Here is a 19,404-nt window from a genome sequence, read left to right on the forward strand (position 1 = left end):
TGAATGGGGCAGGGCGGGGGAGGGGAAGCCACACTCTGGAGGTGGGGGTGAGTGGGGCAGGACAGGGGAGAGGGAGCTGTGCTCCAGAGGTGGGGCAGTGAGTGGGGCAGGATGAGGAGGGGGAGCTGTGCTCCAGAGGTGGGGGGGGAGTGGGGCAGGATGAGGAGGGGGAGCTGTGCTCCGGAGGTGGGGGGGGGGTGAATGGGGCAGGGTGGGGGAGGGGAAGCCACACTCTGGAGGTGAGGGGTGAGTGGGCAGTATGGGGGAGGGGGAGCCACGCTCCGGAGGTGAGAGGGGCAGGATGGGGGAGGGGGAGCTGTGCTCCAGTTAGGGGGTATCTGGGGCAGGGCGGGGGAGCGCTAGCCATGCTCAGGGCAGGGAGCCATCCCTGAGTGCTCCTCCCAGCTCCAGCAGCAGCAGCACCTGCTGCTCTTCCTGCCTCCGGTGGTAGAGGCCAGTTACTGCGAGTAACCAGTGGGCAGCTGGAGCTGCCTCCACAGATGTGTGATTAAAGGAGACATCAGTGATGATGAATTTCCATACGGTTGTCTAAAACCAAGCAGGTAGATTGAAGAGGCATATTGCTTGGTGGGATCAATCTGCCCATCTCTGGGGGTGCGCGACATCCCCATGTAAACAAACAGCATCAGGGCATCCCAGTCTGGCTGTCACAGAATGTACCATATGCCCAGTGCTTTCACACCGGCACGAACCACTTTAGTATTGCGCACAAACGATGCCTCGTGTGAGTAAAAGAATCATTTTGGTTCCCAAAAAGGCACCTTGTTTAACGTTGAAAACATAAGACTGGCCCCTTTAAGTGTGATGCATGCATAGTTCATGCCCTCTTGCAGACAGGACATACACTATATATATTTTATATTCACATATATGGCTCGAGAAGAAGAGTCCCGGAGAAGCTAGACATTGGTGAGTTTGTTACTGCTGAGCAGTCTCACGGCAATGCTTCCTGAAATGCCACTGGATTTTTTGTTCCCCTTATCTTGGAGATGAAGGGTTTGCTGTGACAGATGGTCATCGGGGTCACCAGTTAGGGCCACCTGGCCCAGGAACTCATCACTTATAATGTTATGGTTCCAGACCTAGAGAAACAAAACACAAAATGACAAGGCGTCCGGTGGCCCCTTGAAGGCTAACAGATTTATCTGGGCATAAGCTTTCGTGGGTACAAGACCCACTTCTTCAGATGCATCACAAAATGGGTGCTGCTCCTGTTGGGCCACATGCAAGCTTTCCGCTGCAACCTATTCTGCACGTACAAACGTCCGTGCAGGGTAGACGGGGGATGCCTTTATCATTCTAGTCTTGCTGTTATTGATGAGTTCTCTTGCAGTAGCACCGAGAGGCCCCAGATGAGATCAGGGCCATATTGTGCTGGGTACTGTACATACAAGAAGTGAGACAGTCCCTGAGCTGAACAGCTCACAGTCTAAATAGAGCAAACAGACAAAGGATGGGAGAAAGGACGTATTGTTATACATGGGGACCTGGGACACAAAGAGACGAAGTGACTTGCCCAAGGGCACTCAGGAAACCTGTGGCCAGATCTCCTGGAACTTAACCTCTAGACCAGCTTCTCTCTCCACCTCTGCAGCTGGTGAATCTTGATCTTCCTCCACTTTTGAAATGGTCACTGAGCTAATCGTTTTCCTGGGTGGACGAGTGGACTTTTTAACCCTTGTCACTGGCCACACAGAGGGTATTTTAATGACGTGATGACTTGTGCCCTTGCCTCTCCCAGGATTAAATACACACCTCCCCTGATCCCTGCGGACTGGGGTCAGAACGACAGCATGGAAGCGTGTAAGTGACTACATGAGCTGAAAGGCAGTGGAGAATCAGACCCCACATTCCTTTTGTTTTTAGGGCTCCCTTAAGAGGCTACACTTGATGTGAAAAGTATCTGTAGTACCTCATAATGAGCAACTCCTGAAGCCCTTACTGAATCCAAACTTGGGCAAACTCCCATTGACTTTAGTGGGAATTAGACCAATGAAGAGCTTAGTCAAAAAGCTTGACAATTTGTCCACTAGTACCTGCGCATTGTCTAAAGCGCCAGGCCTCCTTAAGCCCACATTTCTGGTTAAGAGCCTGACAAATTAATACTTTTCACTTAACATGTTAAATAACTGAGTCTCACAATCCCCCAGGAGGCAAGTATGAGCATCACTGTTAGGGAAACTGAGTCACGAAGTATTTTGATGAAATAGCCAGTGCTGCCCTGCAGATCAGGGAATAGAACCTGTGTCCTGCTGGCTCCCCACAGATTGGTCTTTTAGTCACCTGTACAATGATGGGCTGTCCTGCCTTCTTGCGATAGAAGAGACCTTTCACATCAAACTCTGGAGCCTGGGTGTTTTTCTGCACTGAAGATCGAATTTTGTTCCCTTCGCACTTTATGATCACATATGGGTCTGCTCCTGGGGAGAGGAAAGAGAATTAACCTCTTGCCACAGCTAACATCATTCCTCCTAGCCCTTGCTTGGGTCACTCCTGACAGTGGGTATAATAGTCTATAACCCACAAATGGCAGCAGGAAATCAAGCAAACTCTGTAAATAGGGACAATGATACTTGCCCACCTACGCATTGTCCTTTGAGATCTACAGACGTCCGGGGGCCAAGGCTCATTTGCATTATGCGTGATGTCACCCTGGATGTGGGCTAGCAGCTGAGCAAACCAGCTGAAGGTGGTTCCCAAACAGTGAAGTGACAACATCACTGTAACATACAAGCCCAGATGTTCCAAACTGACTAGTGATTTTGGGTGCCCAGCTTGAAACACTCTGAAGAAGCCTGATTTTCAGACAACAGGTGCGCAGCACATTCTGAAAATCAGGGGCCTTTCAGGTGTCTCCTGCTGGGCCCTCAAAATCACTAGCTGCTTCAGAGCATCTTGGCTGTAGGCCTTGACAAAAAACAGTCCCATAAACATGAACAGAAGAAAACACACCAAGGCCACACTGCAGTGCAATGAAGAACCTACCTTGTTACCCGCGCTAGGACCTCTCTTCACTGCTCAGTGAAAAAGATAAGCACATACGAGACGTAGGTAACTGTTTTTTCGTCTTCGAGTGCTTGCTTGCTCATGTCGATTCCAAGTAGGTGACTCCCAAGCCTTACCTATGAGGCGGGGTCGGAGTTCACAGAATCACTGATTGTAGCACTGCTCTGACGAATGTGGCATCGTCTCTAGCCTGCGGAGTAATGGCGTCATGCGACGTAAAGGCGTGGATCGATGACCACCTCACTGCCCTGCAGATGTCTTGAATAGCAACATGTGCCAGGTATCTTTGCCAAGTCATAGCACGCCAGGATACAGGACATGATACAAGAAGAGATCCTTTGGGACCAGACTGGAAGCCCTTTCATCTGCTCCGCAATTGCAATGAAGAGTTGCACTGATTTTCGAAATGGCTTCGTTCTTTCCATGCAGAAGGCTAATGCTCCTCTGACATCCAGGGAGTGGAGCATTTGTTCCCTGTTAGCATGCAGCTTAGGAAAGAACACAGGAAGAAAAAAGCCCTGGTTCGCGTGGAATTGAGAAACTACATTTGGGAGAAAGGCCGGGTGCGGTCGCAACTGCACCTTGTCCTTATAGAAATCCGTATATGGATGTTCCAAAGTTAAGGCCTTAAGCTCAGACACCCTCTTGGCTGAAGTTATAGCCAGCAAGAACACGACTTTCCAGGAAAGGCAGAGGAGGGAGCATGTTGCTAAGGGCTCGAAAGGAGGTCCCTGCAGTCTAGAAAGCACCAGGTTGAGCTCCCATGGGGGAATTGGCTGTATTGGAAGTATTTTCACACAACACACGGTCAACCTGTGGAACCCCTTGTCAGAGGATATTGTGAAGTTCACGACTGTAACAAGGTTCAAAAAAGAACTAAGTAAGTTCATGGAGGGTAGATCCATCAATGGCTAATAGACAGAATGGACAGGGATGGTGTCCCTAGTCTCTGTTTGCCAGAAACTGTGAATGGGCAACGGAATGGATCACTTGATGATTATCTGTTCTGTTCATTCCCTCTGGGGCACCTGGCATTGGCCACTGTCGGAAGACAGGATACTGGGCTAGATGGACCATTGGTCTGACCCAGTATGGCCGTTCTTATGTTCTTGACCGGAGTCCAGGAGAGCTCTGATGAACTCTATTCTCTGAACTGGGGTTAGGGTCAACCTTGCCACATTCAGTATCAGGCTGAACCTGTGGAACATCATTTGAATTAGGCTCACAAGGACCTCCACCTGGGCCCTGGTGCTGCCTTTGATTAGCCAGTCGCTGAGGTACAGGAATACTTGCACCTGCCGTTTCCGCCGGAAGGCTGCCATGACCGACATGGACTTGGTGAACACCCAAGGGGCCGCTGAGAGGCTGAAAGGGAGGACTGTGAACTGATAGTGGGTGTTGTTGACCAAAAAGTGGAGGAACTGTCTGTGGGACGGGATCATGGACACGTGGAAGTACGCATCCTTCAAGTCGAGGGCAGCGTTCCAGTCCCCCAGATCCAGGGAGGGGATAATGGAAGCCAAGGAGACCATGCAGAACTTTATCTTTTTCATGAATTTGTTCAGGTTTCGCAGGTCTAAAAACAGGCCTGAGCCCACCCTTGGCTTTCGGGATTAGGAAATATTGGGACTAGAATCCCCTGCCCCTGAATTCTAGAGGAACTTCCTCTACCGTTCCGAGTTGTAGGAGCATTTGCACCTTCTGCATGAGAAGTTGCTCATGAGATGGGTCCTTGAAGAAGGACGGGGAAGGAGGGTGGGAAAGCAGGAGGGAACAGAATTGGAGAGAATATCTCCTGTGCTCAAGACCCATCGGTCTGAGTTGATTTGTGCCCAGGCATGGTAGAAATGGGATAGACGATTCACAAAAGGGAGGGGAAGGCTCTGGAATCTGAACTGGTGTGTCGCCCCCGGGCGCACCTTCAAAAGTTTGGCTTGGAGGCTTGGAGTGCCGAGTGCCGGTCTCAGTGCCAGCCTGGCTGCCCATCTCTTATCCTTTCAGAGGTTCCCAGGCTACAGCTGTTGATGATGGAGGGGCCCGTGGCTCTGAAACCACCAACAAGGATCTGGACCCCGGTCCTTTGGGTTGGTCGTGGGCCCATGGGGTTCAGGACGGCCATTGAGCCAGCACTTGCCACTGCGGTGGCCATGACATCATGGGTAGTGGCTGTCCACCTTATCTGGAGTGGCCAGCTTCCCCTAGAGGTGTATGATTCTGCCTCCAAGTCCGATGAGGACTCCGACCCCGGCAACCATGGTGGTGCGGAGCGAGATGGTGCCGGGGAGCTGTGCCGAGGTGAGGGCGAGCGGTGCCGCATCATTGCCAGCTTTCCCCTAGAAGGCACTGTGCCTCTTTGCGGTAACTGTGACAGTGCCAGTGCTGGCACCCATGTGGGGAACTGCGCCATCATTGCTATGAGGTCCCTCGCCTCCTCGAAGGTGTCTGGCATGGCGGGAAAGTCCAAGTCCTCCTCCCGACACTCACACTGGGGAGTCCACTAGAACCAGACTCAACGGACCTCCCTGCAAGGCTGGAGACGATGGTGCTGGCTGAGTGGGCGCCGGAGCAGGGTGTCCTGGCATGGGACACATCCTGCCGGTGCCTCCTCGCTCCACTGCTTTAGTGAGAGAGAGACCTCTGTCAGCCTTCTTTCTTTTGTGCGGCACCGGCAAATGGGAGAGGTGTCGGGCACTCACACTGGAGGAGGTCTTCAGCGCCGGGGAGTGGCTGTGTCTAGGGTCCCTGGAGCCCGAGTCCTTTCTCGGCACCGCAGCCTCTCTTATGGAGGCTGGTGTGCTCCACACCAAAGTGTTGGGCTTGGGGTCGGACGCAACTGTGCTGACTGGGGACGAAGGGCTGACTCCATAAGGAGTCATTTCAGCCTAAATTCCCTTTCCTTTTCAGTCCTTGGGAAGAAGCCACTACAGATTTTGCACTTCTCAGTCTGTTGGGCTTCCCCCAAACACTTGAAGCAGGAGTCGTATGGGTCTCCCTTTGGTATAGGCTTCAGGCAGGACCTGCACAGTCTGAACCCTTGAGACCAAGGCATGCCCCGGTCCCCTGGAGGAGAATGTGGTGGGGGGAACCTCCAACTGAAGCTTATGTAAACTAATTAGGAACTACTTGAACTAATACTAAGTTTTCAACTATTTACAGGTATAACAAGAAAGAGTCCACTAGGGGGTCGCTTGCCATCGCCAGAGAAGAACTGCTCCAACGACCATCACTGGCGGTAAGAAAGAACTGAAGAGGCGGTGAGTCTGCAGGGACATATATACACCGCCGGGAAGGTGTCACTCAGCGGGCTCCACAGCCGAGCCGATGGGCACCGCTAGGGGGAAACCTTCCGACGACTGTGCCGACCCGACGGGTACCGCTAGGGGGAAAACCTTCCGACGACCGTGCCGAGCTGATGGGCACCGCTAGGGGGAAACCTTCCAACGACCGTGCCGAGCCGATGGGCACCGCTAGGGGGAAAACCTTCCGACAACCGTGCCGACCCGATGGGTACCGCTAGGGGGAAAACCTTCCGACGACTGTGCACGCCTACTTGGAATTGACATGAGCAAGCACTCGAAGAAGAAATGAGGGTTACAGAATAGTTGGATTATTTCTTGGGGGCAACATGCATCTTAGGGAGGGGCTTGAGTGCAGAGAGGGTGGTGGCTTGTGGCAAGGGTGACCAGATGTCCCGATTTTATAGGGACAATGCCGATATTCGGGGCTTTTTCTCATATAGGTGCCTATTACCCCCCACCGCCTGTCCCAGTTTTTCACACTTGCTGTCTGGTCACTCTACTTGGGACAGGCATTCTGTACACTGGGGGGCGACACAGAGACGAGGCTGCAGATTGGAGTGGGAGGTGGGATGAGCAGGGGTGGAGGGGGGAGCAGGATTCTGTGAGGTCTTGAGGGTGAGGAGAAGAGTTTAAGCTAGACGTGATGGGTGGCAGGGGGACTAGGGAGAGGCTCAAGGATGGGCGTGTTACAAAGTCAGCCTGCCGGGCAAGGTAGATCATTGTAGCAGCTATGCACTGGCTGGACTGGAAGGAGGTGTCCCGGGGGCCGGGGGCAGGCCAGGCACAGGGTGAAGCAATCAAGTCAGGGCCCGGGTGAGTGCGTGAGCTGCAGGGCCAGAGAAGAAGGATCCCACATTAACCAACATTTCCCCGTTAGGAAGCAGGCCCACGTCCCCGTGTTTGTAGTGGGGAATGAATCATTGTTCGAGGGCCAGAGCAGCCAGGCTGCAAGGTTAATGCTCTCACAAGAGACTTTGGTAACTGCCAAGGAAACACAGGCAGGTGTCAATGTTCCATCCAAGTGCACACTGGGAATGCTGAGGAACGAACCAATCCTCTTCCCAAGGCCAGAGACTGAACTTCCTCATCTCTTGTTCCCAGAGGAAACTTGGCAGTGATTTACCGCCCCCCTACTCCATAACTTTCCACTTCCCGGGGCTCCTTGCTTCCAGGATTAGAAACAGCTGCAGGATTTCGCAGCCATGTTTTCCAAACGCTTCTTTGGAAAGACCCACGAAAGCCTCATTTTCCACCAGCCAGAGCCAAATTCCACCCATAAATCGCTGCCCTCAAATGTCCAGGAAGGGTTGGGAGACAGGAGAGACACAGTTGCCCTGGGAACCACCAACGCACATGAATTGCTGGCTGTGGAGGACATCTTGCTGCTGGTATTGCTCTGCCCTGATCTCAGTGATCTCACATGTAGTCAGAGGGCAGCATGCTTTGCGGCTTGAAGCCGGGGAATCAGAACAGCTGGAATACGGCAGGGAAATGCCATTCCAGAGGCTGCACTTGGCATCTTGGTTTAAAAGTCATCACCTTGCAGCTGCCTCATCACACTGTACCCGGGACCCGGTTCTTCAGAGCCAAGATCTCAGAGGGTGTAGAAGAGGCTCTGTCAATTGATTTCCTTTTCAAAAAGAGCACGTCGTTAGAACAGCAGCAGGGTACGTGATCCCAGAACACTGGTTATCCATGAAAACCAGAGCACAGGGAGGATGAGGAGAGAAGAGCCCTACACCCTATGATCCAGATGTCAGGCTGGATTCTCCGTTCACATCGTTGGAGTGGGAGGTGGGATGAGCAGGGGTCGAGGCGGGAGCAGGATTCTTTGAGGTCTTGAGGGTGAGGAGAAGAGTTTAAGCTAGACATGATGGGTGGCAGGGGGAGGCTCAAGGATGGGCGTGTTACAAAGTCAGCCTGCCGGGCAAGGTAGATCATTGTAGCAGCTGTGCAGTGGCTGGACTGGAAGGAGGTGTCCTGGGGGCCGTGGGCAGGCCAGATACAGGGTGAAGCAATCAAGTCAGGGCCCGGGTGAGTGCGTGAGCTGCAGGGCCAGAGAAGAAGGATCCCACATTAACCAACATTTCCCTGTTAGGAAGCAGGCCCATGTCCCCGTGTTTGTAGTGGGGAATGAATCATTGTTTGAGGGCCAGAGCAGCCAGGCTGAAAGGTTAATGCCTTAGCATCTGTTGGATCATCAGCGTGTGCTGGAGGCCTTGGAACATGATCTGAAAACAAAGGATTTGGTCCTACTCGCCTTGTAACAAAACCAAAGCTCAACACTGGCTCCCTGTCTCTCAGCGAGTGCAGAACAAGCAATAAAATAAGCCCGTACCTCCTTGGGAATCCTGGTTCTTCAGCCCAGCTGCTGCCAGGACATGGACCTGGGACACCACTTGTGGATAGCCACACATTCCACTCCAGCAGGTGCGGGGAGGCTCATCCAAGGTCAGCTCTCTGCATGGGGGATCAAGAGCAAGGGAGACGTCACGTCAGACACGCCTGGGCTCCCAGAGCTCATGCCTCTTTCTAACAGCAGAGCCGTTGGCTCCGATTCTGTGAGTGCTCCGGGGCTGGCGGAATTTACACCTCCCTACCGACCTTCCTGGCCATTTTCCTTCTTTCTTGCAGAGAATAAAAAAGGGGCGAAAGAAAGTGCAAATTCTAGGGCAGGGTACATGTTAATTGTGGAGCAAACTCCTTCTATCTAGCTAGCTATTGTACTGACATGGTGCCCATCACCCCAGCCTGTGAGCACCTCCCCATCTTTAACGTATTATCCTCTCAGCGAGGTACTCTTCTCCCCATTTTACAGATGGGTCACTGAGGCACAGAGAGACTGGCTCAAGGTCGCACAGAGCAGGGAACTGAAATTGGAATCCTAGGACCTCCCAAGCCCCCAGTTAGTGCCCTAACCACTGGGCCATCCTTCCCTTCCTCATTTGTTTTACTAAGAAACACCTTAGTTTGCACGTTGGGTCATTAATCCACTAGGTCACCCAGTGATCATGAACATCTATCAGATCCTGAAGCAGCTTTGATCTGCAAATTCACCTGCAAAGTCACATTGTGCCAGCACACTCCTACAGGAGGCCTTTGCTGAGAGCTTCCTTCGGGCCAGGGCAGGGGTTGGGATCCAGTCCAGGGAGTTTACCCTGTTCCAGTTTGGCGTGTGACGCTGAGGATAAGAAGATGGGCTCCTTACCGGCAATCTGCAGGCACATCTGTGAAAACCCGGAGAAGGAACTCTCCCACGTGACCCGGGTCGAAGGTAGTTGGAATGATGACGTAGCGACCTTCCTTCAGGTCTGTCCTCAGGAAGATGCTCCGGGAGTTAATGTAGACGGAGGTGGCCACTTGCTGCTGCACAGTGTGCATCCTGTAATTCCGGTTCAGTTCAACCTGGGCATAGGTCACAACAGGATACTCAGCCCCTCCTTTCAACACCCATGGAATGACAGCCCCTTGTGTGGGTCCATCTGGAGGGACTGAACCCACGGTGTCTGGGTCTAGAAGCAGAAGCCTCTGCAGCTTGAGCTAAAGCATCAGCTCCAGCGGAGGCAGGAGCAGACTCAGAAACCACTGTATGTGGTCTAGCTGCTAGTGAGGGATGGCGCACCACACCAGGTAGGTTACAGGGAGGTTCAGTGCTCGGGGTAACAGATCCCTTCTGCTTTGCTGGGTGTATGTGTATTTACTGCCCTACCTCTCTGAAAGCTCGCCCAGTGTCCCAATCTTTCCGATACTAACACCCTCGGTGCCCTCTCCTACCGCTTTCATGCTGGCAGGTATGACTAAGCCAGTGGCACCCACTCATTTCCCACTCACTGCTGCATGACCCAGGCCAGGCTTACAATGTAGGCACCTCCTCCCTCCTCCACCATGTCTCCCCGCGGTGCTTTTTCTACTACAGGTCTTTGGTCCCTCCGACCTCAGGCCCAAGATCTGGTGACCACAGACCCTGTCTGGGCGATGCACTGTCTTCGCATGAGTATGAGTTCCTGACACCAGCGATCTGTGTCTGAGAGCCTGACACTAGTGGGCAGTGACACCGTGTGTGGGGTGCAATCCTACCCTCCCCGTGTGCTACCAGCTGCAGAGAGGGGAGGGGCCTCGTAAGACCTTCAACTCAGCTGACCATGTCCCCTATAGTCATGGGGCAGCTTGACATTCCATCTATCCCCTACTTATGCACTGGGGAGCGCTACCAACAGCAGCGTTCCACCAGAGTCCTGCTCGGGTAGCGGGGGAAGCTTCCTCAGCGATCTGCCCCCTCTAATGCACCCAAGCAGCAAGCACTCAGGCCAACAATGCACATACTCCAGCTTACCTTCTGGATCTCAAACCCGATGGCCAAGTTCTCTCCTTTGCCCTCTTTGCGGCTGGTCCTCTTTGGTTTCTGCTGGATGCTGATGAGCACTTCGTCTTCTGCCTTTTTCACGTCAAACACGTACTAGAAGTAATGACACAGCCGAGAGAGGAAAGGTGAGAGGCCTTCCGTTCTGTAAGGCGTGCCGACGGCGAGGGGGAGCCGGGAGAGAAGGGGTTAACTGTGCCAAGAGGGGTGCATGAGCTTTCTCACCTCTGGGTATAACCTGGGCCCAAATCCTGCAAGTGACCATGTGTTGAGTAGACTAAGCCTGATGTCTAGGGGACTTGCACTTGTGTGGGAAGTTCAGCACCCAGTCTGACCTGGCTCTCTCTGGGCAGGCCCAAGCATGGGTTGTACAGGATTTCTCTCACCTGTCCATCCTATCACTCTTGGATCTGAGCCCCTCACAATTTGTAATGTATTTATCCTCACAGCACCCCTGTGCTATTATCCCCATTGTACAGATGGGGAACTGAGGTACAAAGGAGTCGGGCGGAGCAGGGACTTGAACCCAGGTCTAGTCTTAGGCTAGTGTTCTAACCACTGGACCATGCTGCCTCTCGTTTCCAAAAGGCAGAGGGTTTGCTGCGCACAGACGTGTTTCCTTTGGTTTTGATGCACTGGCTAGCTCACAGCAAAGCTCTCAGCACCACAGATGAGCTCGTTACAGGTGGTTAACCCCAGGACAGCACCATGGCTGGCTGCTCTGTTTAGGAGTCTGGCAGCCACTCCAGACTTTGACCTCCAATGGCCCAACTAGGCTCCTGTTACCCTGCCAGGCCTCAGGTCACTTCTGGCAGGTCCCCTTCATCACTCCTCTCTGCTGTCTCACCTGGGGGTTCTGCAGGAAGGTGGCTTTGTGGTTGATACAGCCTCCGGAGCGGTTCTTGAGGGGCTCGTCATGTCTTGTCCATGCCCCGCGCATCACCGCCTCCTCCCATGTCTTGTGGATGCTCAGGTGGGAGGTGTTTATGAGACGGCACTTGATGATGTCGGTGAAATATTTGCAGAAGTCTTCAAATGTCATCCTACGACAGGAAAGGGGTCATTGGCAGCGCTGAGCCTCGTGTGCCTACAGCTCACGTTGTGTGGCCAATACACTGCAAGCAGCCTGTGATCAGCTGTTATATACTGGGTGCGTGATCCTGCCCTAGAGTGGCTACGGGACATGGTCTCAGAGAAAGCAATGAGAACAATCCTTTAGCTCAAGTGGCAGAGACTTGTGCTTTCTGGAGCTGAAGGAGCAGCGTTCTAGTCCTGTCTTCCCATGCATATGCGGGTGATTTATCTACTACTTGTGTCTGTTCTAGGTGGAACACCAGAAGGATTTGAACTCAGCACTTACAGAGCGAAGGCTGGATTTCCAAAGATGCTTAAGGGAGTTCGGCACCAAAATCCCATTGAAAGACTCCTTTGAAAATCTCTACTTAAAAGTAGGGCTGTCAAATGATTAAAAAAATTAATCGCACTGTTAAACAATAATAGAATACCATTTATTTCAATATTTTTGGTTGTTTTCTACATTTTCAAATAGATTGATTTAAATTACAACACAGAATACAAAGCGTACAGTGCTCACTTTATATTTATTTTTGATTACAAATATTTGCACTTAAAAAACAAAAGAAACAGTATTTTTTAATTCACCTCATACAAGTACTGGAGTGCAATCTCTTTATTATGAAAGCTGAACTTACAAATATAGAATTATGTACAAAAAATAATTGCATTCAAAAATAAAACAATGTAAAACTTTAGAGCCTTCAAGTCCACTTTGTCCTACTTCTTGTTCAGCCAATTCCTCAGACAAACAAGATTGGTTACAATTTGCAGGAGATAATACTGCTCGCTTCTTGTTTACGTCACCTGAAAGTGAAAACAGGCGTTTGCATGGCACTGTTGTAGCCGGCGATGCAAGATATTTACATGCCAGATGCACTAAAGATTTCTATGCCCCTTCATGCTTCAACCACCATTCCAGAGGACGTGTCCATGCTGATGACAGGTTTTGCTCAATAATGATCCAAAGCAGTGCGGACCGACGCATGTTCATTTTCATCATCTGAGTCAGATGCCACCAGCAGAAGGTTAATTTTCTTTTTTGGTGGTTCGGGTTCTGTAGTTTCTGCATCGGAGTGGTGCTCTTTTAAGACTTCTGACAGCATGTTCCACACCTCATCCCTCTCAGATTTTGGACGGCACTTCAGATTCTTAAACCTTGCATCGAGTGCTGTAGCTATCTTTAGAAATCTCACATTGGTACCTTCTTTGCATTTTGTCAGATCTGCAGTGAAAGTGTTCTTAAAACGAACAACATGTGCTCGGTCTTCATCCAAGACTGCTATAACATGAAATAAATGGCAGAATGCGGGTAAAACAGAGCAGGAGAGATACAATTCTTCCCCAAGGAGCTCAGTCACAAATTTAATTAATGCATTGCTTTTTTTAATGAGCGTCATCAACATGGAAGCATGTCCTCTGGAATGATGGTTGAAGGATGAAGAGGCATATGAATCTTTAGCACACCTGGCACATAAATATCTTGTGATGCCAGCAGGCACTTCGGCAGCAGGTCCTTCACTCACTCCGGGTCTTCGGGTGAGTAAAAATTAAAAAGGCGCCAGCACGGGGCCCTCTTAGGCGCGGGGCCCAATTCCGGGGAAATCGGCCTAAAGCCGGCCCTGGATGCCAGCTACAACAGTGCCATGCAAATGGCAGTTCTCACTTTCTGGTGACATTGTAAATAAGAAGCTGGCAGCATTATCTCTGGTAAATATAAACAACTTTTTAGTCTTAGCGATTGGCTAAACAAGAAGTAGGACTGAGTGGACTTGTAGGCTCTAAAGTTTTACATTGTTTTGTTTCTGAGTGCAGCTATGTAACCAAGAAAAAAATCTACATTTGTAAGTTACGCTTTCATGATAAAGAGATTGCACTAAAGTACTTGTATGAGGTGAACTGAAAAATACTATTTCTTTTGTTTATATTATTTTTATTACAAATATTTACACTGTAAAAATGATACAGTGAGCACTGCACACTTCGTATTCTGTGTTGTAATTGAAATCAATATATTTGAAAATGTAGAAAAACATCCAAAAATACTGACTACATTTCAATTGGTATTCTGTTACTTAACAGCGCGATTAAAACTGCAATTAATCATGATTAATTTTTTTGAGTTAATCGCATGAGTTAACTGCATTTAATTGACTGCCCTGTTTAAAAGCATGGGCTTCTATGCCTTGAGTGAAGGACTACAAGTGAAAAACCCCAAATGCGGAGCAGCCACTAGGGGGCAACAAAGAGCCATACTCGCCTAGGGTTTCAGCCACACAGCGCTAATTCCACATGGTCTGACGCGTTCCCCTGAGGTTGTGAACTGGAGCCTTCACTGAAGCTTGTCTGGCATGGATTATTTTCAGACCTCCCTTGCTACATGCCGCGAGTCCCGTGCCAGTTCAATGGGAAATGGTTGGGTGGGAGTCATCAATCCACACAGCTCCCCCTTGACATTGTACAGAACCCAGCAGGGACTCACCAAAACTCCCCGTCGTCATCCACTGTCATCCCCAGCTTCTCTCTCTCGCTCTTGCTCACCTTCTGCCACTCCTCAGAGCTGCCGAGGGGAACAGAAGGGAATCGTTACTGAGCGGAAAAGGGGAGACATCCTGGGGTTCAGCTGTTTATTCAGCGTGGGGGAATCTGCCCTGAATGGGGGCCAGCACGAGGTCTGTGCATTACTTTAGCCACATTTGAGCCCTCCTGTGGAGCAAAGGGGATAGACAGCTGGATGGCATAACGCTCATGTAGCCCCTAGGCTGCTCTAGATTACACTGGGGGCTAGTTCAACCCCCAAGGATCAGGGGAGTGGGTAAGTGGCTTTGATCTAACATTTCCCTCCCCTCCCTGTGTCCGGAGCAGAGCACACCTCGGCCAGACTGGGGATCTGGCCCACAGAGTTTGCAAACCCCACCAGCTGTGACAGAGGAGCTTGCAAACTTGAACTTGCGCAGCCTGGCTGATGCACTTAGAGCAACCACTTTATGCTCCACCCGTGGGGCTAACAGATTTCACGAGCAGCACGGCAGAGCTGCTTGGCTACCCCAGCAAGGCCAGATCCGTGGCTCCAGTGCCAGCCTCAGCAGCACAAAGCAGCTGGAAAGCTGCCTGGAAAGGGGCAGTGAAGGGGCAGCTGAGGTTCCCCATGACACAAAGTGTGTGTGTGTGTGTGTCAGGGGGGAATAGATCTATGCTGTCTCTACATCATTTGCTCCCCCCACCTGCACGGAGGGGGCATCCGGGTGGGGTGTGCCAGGGCAGAGCATACAATTCTCCCACAATTCTCGCCAGCTCTAAGGTTCCTAGGGGTGCCGCAGGCTGAGTCCTACTGGGGGCCATCTTGCCTGGCCTTGGATTGGGGGAGCCAAAAGGTGACTTCAAGCCACCCTCTACTCCCTCCTGCAGCTGCGCTAGGTGTAAACAGGCAGAGGATCTGGCCCATAACACCCACTAGACCCTTGATGAACCGTATAAAGTCTGCTGGGCCCCAGGGAGAGTGTTCAGCGCTGCGCAATCCCATCACAAACAGCCCCTGAAGCGGCGCCCGGCCTCCTCAGGAAAAGGCCTGTGTACATGGGTGTTGGAGAAGCCAAACTGCCCATTGCTTGGCTGAGACATCATGTGGCATCAGAAACATTTTCAAACAGCGAAGGGCTCCTGAGTTTCACCAGCTCCGGCACCCCTGGGAGACAGTCCATCCCATCTGCCCATAACACCCCTCGTCACACCACAGGCCCCACAAACACATAGGATCTTGGCTGAGGAACACTGGTGGGTGGGTAGCTGGCAACCCCCTCGCCCCAGCTTTACTCACGTGTCGCTCCACGGGCCGTTCCACTCCCTCTCCCCCCAGGGGTTCCGCAGCCGGATCATATCCAGCTTCTCCGACTTGAAGAAGGCCAGCAGGCCGTGGCCCAGGCGGACTTTCCGCACGTCCGTCACGGCATAGGCGTGTCCTTTGACGAGGCCGCAGCCCAGGCGGGCTTCCATGTCAGCTGCTGTGGTGGCCTGGCCAGGGAAAACACAAAGCAGAGCCACGGCTTTCAGCTCCAGAAAGGTTATCATAGAATCATAAGGGTTGGAAGGGACCTCAAGAGATCATCTAGTCCAACCCCCTGCTCAAAGCAGGACCCATCCCCAAATTGCCCCCTCAGGGATTGAACTCACAACCCTGGGTCTAGCAGGCTCAAACCACTTAGCTATCCCTCCTTCCTATGACAGTCTGTATCGCTATGTTCACCCTGTTCACAAAACTATAATGGATTTTGTACAAAGTAAGCCTTGTGAGGTATCATTTGAAAACCCATAATATGCTGTTTATTATTGTCCTGGTAAAATATGAGTCACAATATTAACATAAGAACGGCCATACTGGGTCAGACCAAAGGTCCATCTAGCCCAGTATCCTGTCTTCCGACAGTGGCCAATGCCAGGTGCCCCAGAGGGAATGAACAGAACAGGTAATCAAGTGATCCATCTCCTGTCGCCCATTCCCAGCTTCTGGCAACCAGAGGCTAGGGACACCATCCTGCCTAATAGCCATTGATGGACCTATCCTCCATGCATTTATCAAGGTCTTTTTTGAACCCTGTTATAGTCTTGGCCTTCACAAGGTCCTCTGGCAAAGAGTTCCACAGGTTGACTGTGTGTTGTATGAAGAAATACTTCCTTTTGTTTTTTTTTTAAACCTGCTGCCTATTAATTTCATTTGGTCACCCCCAGTTCTTGTATTATGAGAAGGAGTAAATAACACTTCCTTATTTACTTTCCCCACACTAATCATGATTTCACAGACCTCTATCATATCCCCCCTTAGTCGTCTCTTTTCCAAGCTGAAAAGTCCCAGACTTATCAATCTCTCCTCATATGGAAGCTGTTCCATATCCCTAGTCATTTTTGTCACCCTTTACACTGTATGGAAAGTTATAAGACTCTACGTTATCGAGACACATTCCAAGTTTAGAAAAGCAGGCACAAACCGGTTCCTCAGAGACAAAAGGCAAACTGACAGCTCAGCCAGGTGTCAACAAAATCAGATGGACTATCACCTGGTCAGGCAGCCATTCTTTGGCGGGAAAAAGAGTATGAGTGAAAAATGGACATTTTGGCAAAGAAGCAGCTGGAAGTTCGCATCCCCACAGGCTTGCTGTCTCCTGCACCCCAGCCGGAAATGAACCCACAGATCCCCACCGCTCTGGGGGTCTCCAGAAGGCAAGAGGCCTCTGAACTCACTCCAGGACCTCCATTACCAGGGTCTCCCTAGCTGTGGCTGCCTCCCAGCCCACCCCTACCCCCCACACCGAGGGTTTTCCCCCAGTGCGGAGGTGCTTGCAGAAGGTAACACAGCTTGGGGCTGTAAGAACTTTTCCTAGCAGGTTGCATGTGGCTAGGGGGATGGAGAGATTTTACTTCTTTAGCCCTGTCCCTGCCCCTGCCCCTGCTCCCTCCCTGTGCAGGTCCCTAAAACCAGGGCGAGCCCCTCCATGGAATCCCAGGAAAATGGGGAGGGACGGTGCATGTGGATCCCAGGTAGAAGAGCTGCCCCATGACAATCGTCACGGGTCTGCAGCTCCCGAAGGCGGAGAGTGAGAAAGCCGAATGTCCTGCAGGGGGAAAGTGAGCGAAGGGAGATGCGTGCTGGCTATCAGGGAACGCTGACGCAGTCCGGCCGTGACACAGTCTCCTGAGGGAAGTGCTGGATGCCTCAGCACCCGAGACAGTTAAAATAGGACCAGGCTGGAGAATACACTGTAGGGAACACGCATTCGTTTGCAAAAAAGCAGGGGGGTGGCTAGATCCCGTACAGAGACTGTCCCTTCTCCAGGCGCTATGATCCCTGACGACATCAGGAGAGGGGTTCCGTTGTTACGGGCGAACCCAGGATGCACTAGCATCGCAGTGACCGAGCGACCATGTCCACAGCGGGTTGAAAGCCAGCCGGCCCAGATGCACTGCAAATCAGCCCAACCTTTTGTAAACCAGCCCAGACGCACTGCAATAGGGACTCCGGAAATAAAATTCTCCCTTAAGTGTCTGCATCACCAAGGGGCCCGATTCTGATCTCCCCGGGGAAGATCAGGCATCACTCCGTCAGCAGAGAGAGCTAAAGCAGGCTCACACTATCTACCTGGACTGTCAGCTCTTTAGGGCACAGACCATCCTTCCACTGTGTGTGTGCACAGAGCCCAGCTGATCCCTGACTGGGACCTCTCAGTGCCGCTACCAGACAAACCACAACAGCTGCACACGTCTTACTTTGATAGAGGAACTGATGAGCCCTCCCCGGTTGTGGACCTTCAGCACTCGCTCAAAGAGGAGATTTCGTTTGGCTTCGTCGTTAACATAGTTCCCTTCGATCAGGTCAATGGGCTCAGAGACGCCGCCGGTAAAATCTACTAGTGCGTCCGCTGTGTTGCCTCCATCTAGGGCCTCGTAGCACCCGGAGAGCCTGCAAGAGGGGGGGGAACGAAAACAGCACGTGTGGAGGTTAGCAGCAGTCACAGGGCTCTAGGAGAGGGTTGGAGCATCATGCGTGCCCAATAATGCCCCCCCAGGTTGGGCTCTGACAGCACTTCCAGGACTGGGTGAGCCTCGACTGGTTTGTGTATTAAACAGGGGTGGACAAGCAGCTTTTCACTGTGACTGTCCCTCTTCCCGCCTCCTTATCTCTGCCCCCGGTTAAAAAGACAAAGCAAACCCCAAACCACACGCACGTAGCTAACAAAGCTGGGCCCATCCTCCATCAGATTTGTTGGCTTGCAGGTTGTTTCCCTACCCGCTCCCCATTGCAAGGACTGTCTTCCCCAATGGGGCCCCGATCCCAAGGATGCTACCCTACTAAAATAATAAGTCATAAAGAAGAGCCACCAACCACCACCAAATCTTCATGAAAATCTCCGGCCAAAACTTTCCTGAGGTTAAAAGGTTTGATGGACTTCCCTCCCCTTGGATTTCTCATGAGCAGGGACAGGAAATGCTGAATGATTCTTCCCACCCGATTTCTGGCTCAAGCAGAAGTGAGGAGCATCAGAAATCTCTCTGTGTGGCCAGCCCTGCACGAGTTTGGATAAGCAGCAGCGTTTGGTCTTTATCTGAACTGAAGCCATGGGCCAAGATTCTCCTCCTGGCCACCATTCCCCTGTAATTAATAGCAGCAAATGGTTGTGGGGTTTAAGGCACGGGAGTGGGGTCCCTAGACCTAGGCTCTATCCTCAGCTCCGCCTCAAACTTCCTCGAACCACCCAGCAAGTCATGCAGGCCAATGTTGAACTCAGCGGGAGTCGTGGTTGCTCTGAAACTCAGAATGATCATGTAGGTGCTTAACGTCAGGCATGGAAGTTGGAAAATATTGTCCTTAATCGCTGTGCACCTGTTTCAGTGCCTGTAAATTGAAGACACTAAAACTTACATTGCAGGGGGGTTTGGTGAGATTTCACTTGTTCGTCACTTTGAGAGCTCGGGACGGAAGGTGAAAAGCACAATTATTACGTTCGTTGTTGTCAAACACACCACAGGGCTGTTCCACACGTTCAGTTCTACGGGAGCGTTTTCTCCCCTCACAAGGAATCTTGATCAAAAGCTGGTAACAGCTGGAGCGGACTGAAAGATGTAATTTCACTTCCTAGGGGCTCCCCCAAATGC

The 19,404-nt window shown here is 51.6% G+C and overlaps 1 protein-coding gene across 2 annotated transcripts in view; it reads right to left on the reverse strand.

The window, feature by feature from the left end:
- Positions 1 to 202: 202 nt before the first annotated feature.
- Positions 203 to 19,404, reverse strand: part of CAPN5 (calpain 5) — a 132,544-nt gene continuing 113,342 nt past the window's right edge. For both annotated transcript variants that reach the window (XM_045021273.1, XM_045021267.1), the window contains 9 exons: positions 18,019 to 18,211; positions 15,578 to 15,771; positions 14,243 to 14,320; positions 11,534 to 11,729; positions 10,660 to 10,782; positions 9,535 to 9,731; positions 8,665 to 8,786; positions 2,305 to 2,441; positions 203 to 1,103 (listed from right to left, as the gene is read on the reverse strand). In XM_045021273.1, coding sequence (XP_044877208.1) covers positions 921 to 1,103; positions 2,305 to 2,441; positions 8,665 to 8,786; positions 9,535 to 9,731; positions 10,660 to 10,782; positions 11,534 to 11,729; positions 14,243 to 14,320; positions 15,578 to 15,771; positions 18,019 to 18,211 — 1,423 coding nt within the window. In that variant the 3' untranslated portion in view covers positions 203 to 920. The remainder of the gene's footprint in view (positions 1,104 to 2,304; positions 2,442 to 8,664; positions 8,787 to 9,534; positions 9,732 to 10,659; positions 10,783 to 11,533; positions 11,730 to 14,242; positions 14,321 to 15,577; positions 15,772 to 18,018; positions 18,212 to 19,404) is intronic.

The sequence above is a fragment of the Mauremys mutica genome, chromosome 1, assembly GCF_020497125.1.
Source record: "Mauremys mutica isolate MM-2020 ecotype Southern chromosome 1, ASM2049712v1, whole genome shotgun sequence".
In the NCBI taxonomy this organism is placed as follows: domain Eukaryota; kingdom Metazoa; phylum Chordata; order Testudines; family Geoemydidae; genus Mauremys; species Mauremys mutica.